The sequence below is a fragment of the Orbicella franksi genome, chromosome 3 (genome assembly GCF_964199315.1).
Source record: "Orbicella franksi chromosome 3, jaOrbFran1.1, whole genome shotgun sequence".
Classification (NCBI taxonomy): domain Eukaryota; kingdom Metazoa; phylum Cnidaria; class Anthozoa; order Scleractinia; family Merulinidae; genus Orbicella; species Orbicella franksi.
This window is the reverse complement of record NC_138147.1, coordinates 28140937-28152601: the sequence shown is the minus strand read 5'-3', so window position 1 is coordinate 28152601 and position 11665 is coordinate 28140937. Positions and strand designations below refer to the sequence as shown.

The following is an 11665-nucleotide window of genomic DNA, read 5'->3' as shown; positions in this document are numbered from 1 at the left end:
GACGGCCAATGTTTCGTATTTCCATTTGGAATTGGACGCTGTCATTGCATATTTAGCCTGAACACCTTTTTAAAGCCATTGGCGTACTGACCAGATCTAGACAATTGCGAATTTCGCTGGTAAAATGTAAATAAAGTTTTAACTTGGCACCGTCCTCGCCGTCGCCGTTGTCGTTGCTTAAGCTCCCTACTAGGGAGCTTAAGCAAACCACGACGACGACGGCAACGAGAACGTCACTAAGCAAAAGGTCTAATGAGCAAAACAGATGCTGTGCACGTGCGTTATAAATCTTTGTACATTTCTTTGCCGCCCTCTGCAAAACAACAACGTAAAATGACCAAGTTCTGCGTCATCTACGGAACAAGGTCGACGAAGGCTAATCTTTCGTTTTTCCATTTGGAATTCAACACCGTCGTTGCATATTTAGCTTAAGCACGTTTTAAGAGCCATTGGCGTACTGAACAGATCTAGACAATCGCAAATTTCGCTGTAAAATATAAATACGTTTTTTACTAGGCGTCGTCCTCGACGTCGTCGTTGTCGTTGCTTAAGCTCCCTATTGACGTAGTGTAGTCCGCTTTGTATGGGCGGGGCCTGATTTAGGCCCCGCCCATATTACGCCGACTACACTATGTCAATACGCCCACACTATACGCCGGAGAAATTTGAAAACGCAGCTTTATTTTTATGGTTAGACTTGCCATCGACACTAATCTATCACGAGAACGGAGCTTTCCATAAACTCTCTTCAAACCGGAGGAATTTGAAAGCGCCGGCTTAGCGTTCTAGTCTACACGGAAAACATTTTGAAAACGGATCGGAACTTTCCGAAAATGATGACGTCACGATAATTATGTGATTTCCCTACTCGAGTTTTTCTCAAACACAAATCCAAAATGACCGGTGATTGTTGCGTTTTTAAATTTCTCCGGCGTAGTGTGAAAGGAAAACATCTGATGTGTTTTCAGAGCGAAAACGCCGTTTTCGAATTTCACCGGCGTGGTGTTAGCCTTCGAACGCAGACGTATTTTCAGCTCTCGCTTGTCACTTCATCACTTCATCACTTCTACACAATACCTTCTAATTTGTGCAATATATAAATCGTCATTAGAACTCAACCTTACTTGAAATTGGTTTTCTGGCTATTTAAAACACGCTCTTCCCAATTCCGAAATTCACTTAGCTGTAGATAAAAGTTTAGAAATTATCTGTCACGTGACCAAGTGTCGCAAAAAGGCCTATTGGACGACTCAGTCATGTTATAAATCATAACAAACTTGAGATCCACGCGAGGAAACCCATTTAAGTATATCTGTCCTACAACAGCCGAGCTGCTGGTAACCAATCAGATTTAAGAATTTTGTCATACCTGTGATTTTTCCTCAAATTTAAATGTTGAAAAGTTTGCATTGAAACCAGTTTGAGCTTGCCATTTAGAGTAGCTTGTGCTTTCTGTTGATTTTCGAAGGACTGTTGGTGAAGATGTAAAGACTTTGTTTCTTAAAAATACCTTTTTCCTTTTGGAGAACTTTTTTTGAAGGATCTAGCAAACTTTCAAGGACTTGACAAAAAAAAAGTGACTTAGCAAAAAATAATTTTATGCTCATTCTTGCTATGACCAGTTAAATCATTCTTTTTATTAAGAGAAACATTGGAATGTTACATTAAGACGTTGATCGTATTGCATATAAAATAATTTACTGTAGAAATTCCCACGACCAAAGTTCTCCAAACATCCAGAATTTATGTACCTAAATGCATAATATCGATACACCAAAATCGCAAACTGCAGTAAAAAAAGACCTTTTTTTACAACCTCCACAATTCAATGCTTGTTATAAATAATTTCAGAACTCTGGATCAGAATATTCATCATCATCGTCCCATCCTGACTCTATCTTGCCCTCATTAAACTCCACTTCCTTGTCATACACGAAGTCTTCATCTCCAGGCTTGATTCGGTTCTTTTCAAAATCCTTGTCCATGTCAGCTTTTCTCTTGTCGAGCTCGTAGTCATCCAGTTTATTTAAGTCTTCCTCTTGGTCACTGTTGTTTGGTGATGATTTTAATCGGAGTGCGGAATCCTTGAGTTGAATTGGATCTTTGCCATTCATTTTGTTTTGTATCATTGTTAGAAGATTCTCTAACTGAAAAAAAAAAAAAAAAAAAAGGATATTATTTCTGACTAACTGCAGTGAAAATGTAGATCAAGTCACAGGTGGATCCAGGATTTTTCTTAGGAGGGGTGCACCACTAAGGAATGACCAGTGTAACCAACTGGTGAGATAAACAAATTTTAAAAGCTAATACGAAGAAGAAGCGTTCATCTCGGGGGCGGTACGATACGAACACTAAACAATCACCCCAGAAGACATGATAATGTCAGTACAAGACACTGACTCAATACAGACTTAACTTTAGGTACGGTGAAATAGCATGTACATGCAACTATCAAGCCACAAACATCTGGTCATTTGATAGAGTGGGTTGTATTAAAGGGCTTCTTACAGTAAATACATGTAAATAAAATTATTTTAAAAACGACAAATTAAATTATAAACTTTTGGGTCATCTAATAGAACGTGGCCATACTGTACATGTAGTAACAGGCATGACGCCACTGAATCAGATGTCAGGCTAGTCATCTTGCTAGCTTGAAGAGAGGCTGGTGTCTATATTGCCTATTAGGATTTTCATCTCCCAAAAACTTTAAATTTTGATGGCTTTACTCCTGAAATCGAGCTTCCAAGTTCCAGCTTGAGCCATGCCGTATTGTTTAATTGGTAATTAAGTTAATTTTACAGTTCAAATAAGCCTTGTTGTTGTTGTTGTTGTTGTTGCCCATCAAAGATGACCAGGTATCTCAGAAGAAAAGAGTAGCCCTATGCTCTCTTATTGTCAAAACATCATTTCAGAAATCTCGCTGCAAAAGGCTTTTCTCATGAAGCCTATGTCAAAGTTGTACCCTTGAGACACTTCAGAGCCCATGCAAACTAGGCAACAGCGACAAGAACGTCATGCAGAGCAATGGCTCAGCCTGTATTTAAATTATGCATATCTTTAAAATTCATAGACGTTCTACATGTATGAAAACAAGAACAATGTGAAATGACCAATTTCTAAGTATTCTTGAGAACTTGAACCACAACAGCTAATTTTTATATTTCTGTTTTGAAGTGCACACATTCTATTGGCAATTAGTAAAAATCTACTAGCATTCTATCACAAATAGTGCTACCTGATTGGCTACACTACTCATTATCTATTCTGTGTTAGTATAAATCTACTAGCATTCTATCTCAAATGGCATTCTCTGATTGGCTACTCACTTTCTATTCTGTGATAGATAGTGAGTAGCGTAGCAGTGTGCCCTTGTTAACGAGATCACAGTCGCTTCTTGGCGTTTTTGAAGTGTCTGTGAGGAGGATTTAGATAAAGTTTTGAACGACTAGTAGATTTATACTAAAACAATTACCGGTAGATTACTCGCTCTTGATTTCTATGTGTGATAGTTGACTCAGGCTGCGTCCTTGTCAACTATCATGCAATAGAAATCTCGACCTCATAATTTAATTGTTTAATAGATAGTGAGTAACGTAGCAGTGTGCACTTCTTAACAATTGAAATAATGGCCACTTCTTTGCATTTTCAAGCTGTCTGTCAGGAGGATAATTTAGATAAAGTTTTGAATGGCTAGTAGATTTATACTAAAACAGTTAGATTATTCGCTCTCAATTTCTGTGCCTGATAGTTGACTCGGGCTGTGCCCTCACATGATAGAAATCACTAATTGACATCTGTTTCGAGAAAGGTTGTCAGAATAAAGCGTAAAAGTGGACGCGAACATCCCGAAAATTAAAATGGGTAGAAGTAGAGAGCTGCTGCAGGCGCTGAATACTTAATTGGATATGACAACTTGGCAAACATCATTTCTTAGGTTTACTTTTTGCTCAGACTTTTGGAACCAAGCTTCTACGCGCCACAGTGACTTTACAAGTTTTCTAAACTACTGTATGTGTAAAAGTTATGTACTGTAACAGTGAGAGACAAGCTACACAAAAATGGTCGTATCAGGGGAAAATCTAACGTACCCTTGCTAATACAAATTTGTAGATTTCCACTACAAAATTTCAATGAATATCCAGACCACCACTTGATCTTGTTGTGCACTGTAGGATTAATGATTTCATCTGACAAGCTTTCTTGAAATAGCTGTATGCACTTTTTGTGAGTTGGCATCATTGGACACCCATCTCTGAGCGCTCGATCAGCTTGAAAGGGTAGGGGTCAAGTGGCAATTTTAAAGCTTGATTTACAAGTAAGGGAGAAAAAGTGTCATAATTTTTTAAAACTAATGTCTGTGCTTTATAGAGATCTATACCAAACTACAGTAGCTCTGTCAATCACCTTCACTTAAAGAACCAAAAGCTTTTAAAAATAAGGTGTCATGTCTACAGATGTCTACAGACAAACTGTACAAAACATACTATGCATAAAAAAAATTGAAAAAGTTACCTGTTTGTGTGAGATATCTTCTAAATATTTTCCATGATTGGAGCTCTTCTTTAAATCAGTTACCACATCTGGAATGCTACAGAAAAAGGGAAGACTGTTGTTAGAGAAAACAAACTTTTATCATTTTCAAATTTGTTCCCTTGATACATTTAGGGCCTCTTTAGAAGGAGAGAGGGTTACCCTAGCAAGCCGGTTACATGTACTAGCACACTCACACATTTCCTCTTTTTTTCTTCGTTGAGTTGACAAGACAGCTAGGGTTACCTGGGTAGGCAGGTTACCCTATCTGGGTGCTACAGTTACCCTGGCAGGCATGTTAACTTTCTTCCTTGTAAACACTCCAGGTAGGGTTAACCTGGGTACCCGGGTTAACTTTCTAATTGTTCCCAGACCCTTTGAATGTAACCGCGCATCAAGGTTGTCCCAGGTTGTAGGGTTACCCCACAACCCTGTGAAATTTTGCTTGTAAACCCATGCTACCTTTTGCCCCCCTAGCTAGGGTTAACCCACTTGCTAGGGTAACCCTCCCTCCTTGTAAAAGGGCCCTTAGTAACAATCATTGTCATATAAGGGGTCTCGCCCCATTAGAATTTAGATCCCCCACTCCAAATCTGCTACTGGATATGGACACCTAGAGGACTTCAAATTCACTAAATCTATTGTGAACCAGTCTTGCTCAAGAATGTGAAATATCAGGCTGAGGTCTTGATGGTACACGTACATGTTAAGACCTAGGGAGGGGGGGGGGGGGATCAATTGGGGGAATATTCTGCCAGGACAGTCCCAACAAGCTTGGTTAATGGACTAGAAAAAAACACTGTAGACTTCAGCTGAAGCATCAAAGAACTTCTTAAATGGCTCGCAATACAATGGAAGCTCTGAGTTAACGTCCACCCTCGTAAGCACAAAGTTCTACGTATGACTGCCTTCCCAAAATCCCATTTAAACTCCCATACAAACTCTGTATTTATTCATTCCTGTAAGCAGACTTTGAGGATACTTTGAGGGCTTATGATCTAGACTTTTCCTTTGTTTTTAAGCTCCCATAAGCGGACACCCGAAATGAAATCCCGTCAGCCTCGGAATGTTATTTTAATCAATCAACTAGTGCTGCAGTTGGGATGTATATCACATAGTATTGCAGGTAGTGCTGCAGTTAGAATCTGTATATCGCATAGTAATGCAGTTATCTGACTGTATACAGTTACATGTTTTGACATTATAAAAAGCAAAAACAATCGTTTGAAAAGGTGGTATTTTTTGCATTTGTTACCAATAGCTGGGCAAGCTCCTGTAAGTGGCCATAAACACCTTACACCTCTAGTGGCCGCTTACGAGAACCATTCTCCTATTACTAAGTGGCCTGCTCCAGTTACGGACACCTTTGTTGTGTTCCGAAGGTATCCACTTATGACAGAAGTATTATAATTGTAAGCCTTTTTGCTCAGGATACAAATAATTGATGCTGAGCACTGTTATTACCTTTTGCCACTCACCTTGAATCTTTGTTTAACTTTCTTATTGGCATCGATCGTTTGTGCAGCTTTCCTAAAAGTAAACCAAAAAAAATATCGTTGGCAACTGCCCAGGCAGACATGTATACATGTGTTGATTAGAAAACACAATCACGTTTTTGAAACATATTTAATGGGTAACCCACTTGAACTGGGCCAAAGCTGACTAAAAAAATAGTTCCTCTTGTGTTGCTCATTAATTTCCCTAAAGTCATGGGGTTTCAGAGCACATGTATGTCTCCACCTTGGACACACATTCTCTCAGGCACACTCCTCCTGTGGCCAGAAACACAGTTTGGTCAGTTTTAAACAAAATGGACTGGCCACACTTTGTGTTGAAAAAGTACGTTTTATCCTGATCAAATTGAGATTTAGTAAGATATAACTGTACAGTAGACTCAATAGAGAAATTTGAAAATATCTGAAAATGGTGTCTCATGTTCTTTTGGGGGGCTTGCACCCTGTTCAGGGCTTACTACAATTGAGATTTATTAGTCGGGACAATGTGTCAGCATTACTTTCCAGATGGTGGTTATTACGTTTGGTTGTCTCCTCACTTAAATTTGGAACTTTACTGTATTTTGAAATCATCTTGTCGCCATTATTTAAATATCAAAGACTTAAGTTGTTCAGTTCGGATATATTCTAGCATAGGTGTTAAGGAGTCAAGGATAAAGTGAGGAACAACGACAGCCAATTAAACACTTTTGGCTGAATAGATTTTGCTTGTGTGGTTAAATTGGTCTTTTTTCTTTGATTAGCAACATCTCATAAATCAAGTATTCCAGCTTCCCTCTGCACCCAAATCTAAATCTCTTTCTAAGCTACATCTGAACTGAATGACTTAAATCTGCATTTCATAATGACGACAAGATGACGCTGAAACGTCATGTTTTATAAAGTAATTGAGCCACTACGCACGCTCTCATTGGCTGACAGGTGTGTTTAGATGAGAGCATGTAAACATGGTTATGACATTTTAGATTTGTGCATATTTTTGAGAATTATTTTTATAAAACCAGCAGAGCACTTTTTCCATGTTTACATAGCCTCATCAAACGCTCGGGAGACGGGGAGAATTTTTGAAAGTTATGACTACATGTATGTCTTGGGTTTGCATAACTGTCTTGAATTCTCCCAACCCTCATCATATTTACACGAGGCTGTGCAAACATGGTAAAAGTGCTCTATTGCTTAAATAACGTTTATTTGTCTTTTAACATGTTTTTCCATATCTTCTTTTGTTTAGAACTTATTTTGTTGATGAAAGTTTCGTTTAGTTGAGAATTAAAGGCAGAATAACCTAACACACGTTACTCTGAGAAAATAAAATGGAAGATATTCTTTTCCATGCAATCACATCTATTTGTTTACATACAGGATTATGTATTTGGCTGACTATACATCAAAACAGCCTGGGCAAGACAAAAATAAAATTAATACACCCAACAAAAAGCCACTAGGATTAAGATGTAGTCAGTAACTGGTTCTTGCCTATTCAGAGAACAAAATACCAACACCAATTCCTCAATTTGGCCCAGAGATTAAAACTTGAGCAGGTATTCTACACGATGTAGGAGTCTCCACAAAAATATGGAATCAAAAGATGTTACATGTAGGTAGGTAGGCATGCAACCTTTATTTAACTTTGCTTGCCCCATCAATAATACAATAAAAGAAAGAAAGCTGATTTTCACCAGGGGCACTGTGGCTATAATGCGACTTTGATTTAAAACTATCTAAAATTAGTCTTTTAGGTATATAAAATTATCTCAGTTTAGCACTGATGCATGCAAGGTCAGGTCTCTGTAAAACTGTCCAGGTGCACAAGGTGGTCTTGGAAAGACAACACCATAAGATTGATTCAGCATTTGAAGTTTACATGTATGAAGTAAGTTACACTCGAATCTGTATTGTTGAGCAGCACCATATCAAGGGGTCACCCTCTATTAAGCGGTAAGTTTTCAAAGTCCCGAAAATTGCTTCCCTTAATTGCTGTTATTTTGACCTCTATTAAGCGGTCACCTCTATCAAGTGGTCGAGGTCACCATTTGCGAAGTCCCAACAGGACTTTTGCTATTGTCTTGACTTGTATTAAACGGTCACACAGTGTCAATTACTTGTTCATACAGTTTCAAATAAATGTAACACATGAGGTACAACCAGTGATTTCCTTTTTTATTTTTGCAAATCACTAAAAGGCTGGAAATGAATGTTTCTAAGTTGAGGTCAAATGTCTTTTCCTCACTGGAGGTCGAATTCTGTTTTTCTTGCAACCTGTATTAGACAGTCACCCTGTATTAAGCAGTCACTTAGCCATTCCCTGAGGGTGTTCCACAAGCCTGCAAATAATTTTTGTCTACAAGCAAGTCATTCATTAGGCCAAAGACAAGTTTTGACCTGACAAAAAGCCAGTCTGGTTGGACCAATTTTTTTCGCTATTAGAACTTAAAAGTAAGGTATTTCAGTGTAGAACCTTTGCCGAAATGTTGCTTGCAAATTTGAATGGCTTAAAAGCAAAATCAACTGAGTATAAAATCGATACTAGCACAATTCGATGTGACATTTGAGACGACCCATTGTGCATGATAAAATTAGGTAGGTAGGTAAAACTTTATTTATGCAGGGTGGCCCATTCAGCACAGTGGCTGGTATCCAGAGGGGCCCTGCTAAATACAATTTCTAAAAATATAAAACGTCTAATGGTATAAAATAGTTATAAAAATAAAGTTAAAAAAAACTAACGTCTAGTAGTTGAAATAGTTATATAAGAAGAGTTTAAAAAATTGAAACGAGTTACAAGCATGAACTGGTAGGGAAAAAAAAAATAGATATCATAAATTAGGTGCTATAAATAAAATGGGCTTTGACAAGATTTTTAAAAGAGGAGAGTGATACAGCTTGTTGGATTTTACAAGGTAGTGAATTAAAAAGGGCTGTGCCAGAAAATCTAAAAGTACGTTTGCCAAGGCTAAGTTTGGGTTTGGGTAGATGGAGGTCAGCCTTCCTTCGAGTGTTGTAACCATGTACATTGTAGTTCCTAATGAAATAGTTACTTAAATACTGAGGAACTAAGTTATGCAAACATTTAAAAACTAAAACACATTTGTGGATTTTACGGTTCGTTTCCAAGTCAGTCCACCCTAAAACATTAAAAGTATCTCTAGAAGAGTCACGCTTGAGAATGATACGGGCAGCACGGTTTTGCAACCGCTGCAGACTTTTGCTGGAGCCAACAGACAGTTCACCCCAAGCAGTGTCAGTATAACTTAAGATTGGCTCAATAAGGGTATTGTAGACACACTTCGCTGCTTTAAGAGTGAGGCAAGATTGTATGCGTGCTAGAAGTCCTAGACGCTTATTAACTTTTTTACAAGTAGTGTCTATATGCTCTTTCCAGTGATATAATATTGTGTGGCAGTATAATAAAATAACTTGTTCCATATTCGGCCGCAAATTTCCAGTTAAAATATTTTTCGTTTATCAGAAATGCCCAGTCAGAGTGTCCGACCAGGCTAAGCTTTTACTTATCAAAACCTCAAATTTACCGGACAATTGTCCGATGACCGCCTGTTATTTGCAGGCTTGTTCCACTGTATTTTATTTTGAGTTACATGTATTTCTACTGAATATTCATCAGGGTAAGCCAAAGAAAGGAGCAACAAACTTCAAATATTCAGTCCAAAACGTATTTTCTGAGACAAGAAAATCAAAAGTTCCAATTATAGAAACCAGAATCAACAGACTTGATCTCAAATTAGAAAACATTACCTAACTTTCCAGACATAACGTTGTTATAATATCACATTTACTGGACCTGATTCAAAATATTGCTGTCTGTTTGTATTATTTCCAACCTTCTAGCTTCAAACCAAGTTAACATTAATTTTAAACAGACTTGTTTACTTGTTGTATCATGTGACAATTTTTTTAATGTAGTCACTGAGGCAATATCAACACAGATATAGTGGCCTCCTGATTGCCAAGGGTAAAAACAGTAAAGTCTGCATATGAGCCAAGTGGCCCACCAGGCCGGAGCTTATCCTGGTTTCATCGCAGGGTTACCCTCAGCATTAAGTTCGCCAGTACCCATTTATACACCTGGGTGGAGAGAGGTACTGTGGGAGTAAAGTGCCTTGCCCAAGAACACAACACAATGTCCCCAGCCAGGACTCAAACCTGGACCGCTCGATCCGGAGACGAGCGCACTAACCATGAGGTCACCATGCCTCCCTCCCCCGCCAAGGATATTCAACATTTATTGCAGAAAAACTCTTTCTCTGTGCTATTAGAAAAGCTTATTAAAGGTGTGTTGCCTCATGAAAAACAGTTCACCATGGATACTTTGATGTCCTGCACTATGGGGCAGCTTAGTGTCAACTATTACAACTAACATTAAAATAGTTCTAGTTAATGCTCCGGTATTCTCTATTTCTTTCTTTATCTGTATGATTTGTTTCCTTTTGTAAGCCATAGTTCATTGTCATAAATAAAATTATTGTAAAATACTTTTAAAGACCTAACTCATTTAAGGTTACTTATTTGTAGCGATGTCTTTCACATTGTAGGTTTAGCTAATTAATAAGCCAGTCCCCAAGTCCCCTAGAAAAAAACCCATGCAAAAGTACTCTCCTTCCTTAAGACTTATTAAATACTAAACATATGAGAACTATAAGCTTAACCATATGCTTCTGGCTTACATAGTGCAAATTCCAATTTCTGTCTGAAAGAATCAGTTCAACCAAGTCCGATGGGTTGAAAGGTGAATTGTAACACGTGATTCTCACTAAAATATCTCGACACATACCTGTACGTTTGACTTCATAGTAAACTACGAGGGTCGGAGGATCGAATTTAACGCCGCATTTGCGAGGTGTGAACATTTTAACCTTATTTTCACGAAAACCATTCGGTCGCAAGCTCGTGCACTTGAAGTCACATTGTTGACGTTTGGAGCATTCAGAGCCCACGATTTGTAGTACAGCAGACAATGTCATTGCAAGGTAGATACGTGATGTTTAAAGACATACAGTGTAGGGTCTTACTCCCGGTTAGATGCAGAGCGGTTTTCTTCGATCTGGATAACATCCTAAAAAAATCTTTTGGGAGTCCAATAGTCTGAATTAAAAAGAAAGCCTCTGTCTTATGAGACCCAGATTTTCGACCAAGGGAATTTAAGGGAATACCCCGGGGGGTATTCCCTTATATGGGCTATATCGGGCTATATAAGTATGTGCGGTCCCAAAGGGTGTGGTTTTTCAACCGTTTTGGTCAAAAATAGGGTATCAATTTTGGCCATTTTAGTCATAAATAGGGTATTGCTTTTGCAATCTAGTTTTCAATTGGCTAAGTTTTTAGAAGAAGCTGCTTTTTCATCGTTATCGATAAGACCATCAACAAAGGCCCTTCATAAATTACGTTTAGGGTAACGGTGCCAGCCGCAACGGTCATTAATAGGGTATCAAATTTTCTGTCAGGTCATAAATAGGGTAGGGGAAATCGCAGATTTTGGTCATAAATGGTCATAAATAGGGTAAGGGTCTTGGGAAGCAGGCGCACACCCCACCCAATTTTTCTGGGGGTACTCCCGGGGGCAAAAACTAATTCGAACTTGCTCATTTTCAGGAAGGCGAGAA

At 38.4% G+C, this 11665-nt stretch overlaps 1 protein-coding gene across 1 annotated transcript; it reads right to left on the bottom strand.

The window, feature by feature from the left end:
* Positions 1-226: 226 nt before the first annotated feature.
* Positions 227-11429, bottom strand: LOC145481779 (centrosomal protein of 19 kDa-like). The gene is made up of 4 exons (XM_081460312.1): positions 10837-11429; positions 6012-6063; positions 4516-4591; positions 227-2147 (listed from the first exon to the last, which is right to left on the bottom strand). The coding sequence occupies exons 1-4, from the start codon at positions 11024-11026 to the stop codon at positions 1848-1850; spliced, it is 618 nt and encodes a 205-aa protein (XP_081316438.1). The 5' UTR covers positions 11027-11429; the 3' UTR covers positions 227-1847.
* Positions 11430-11665: the final 236 nt, after the last annotated feature.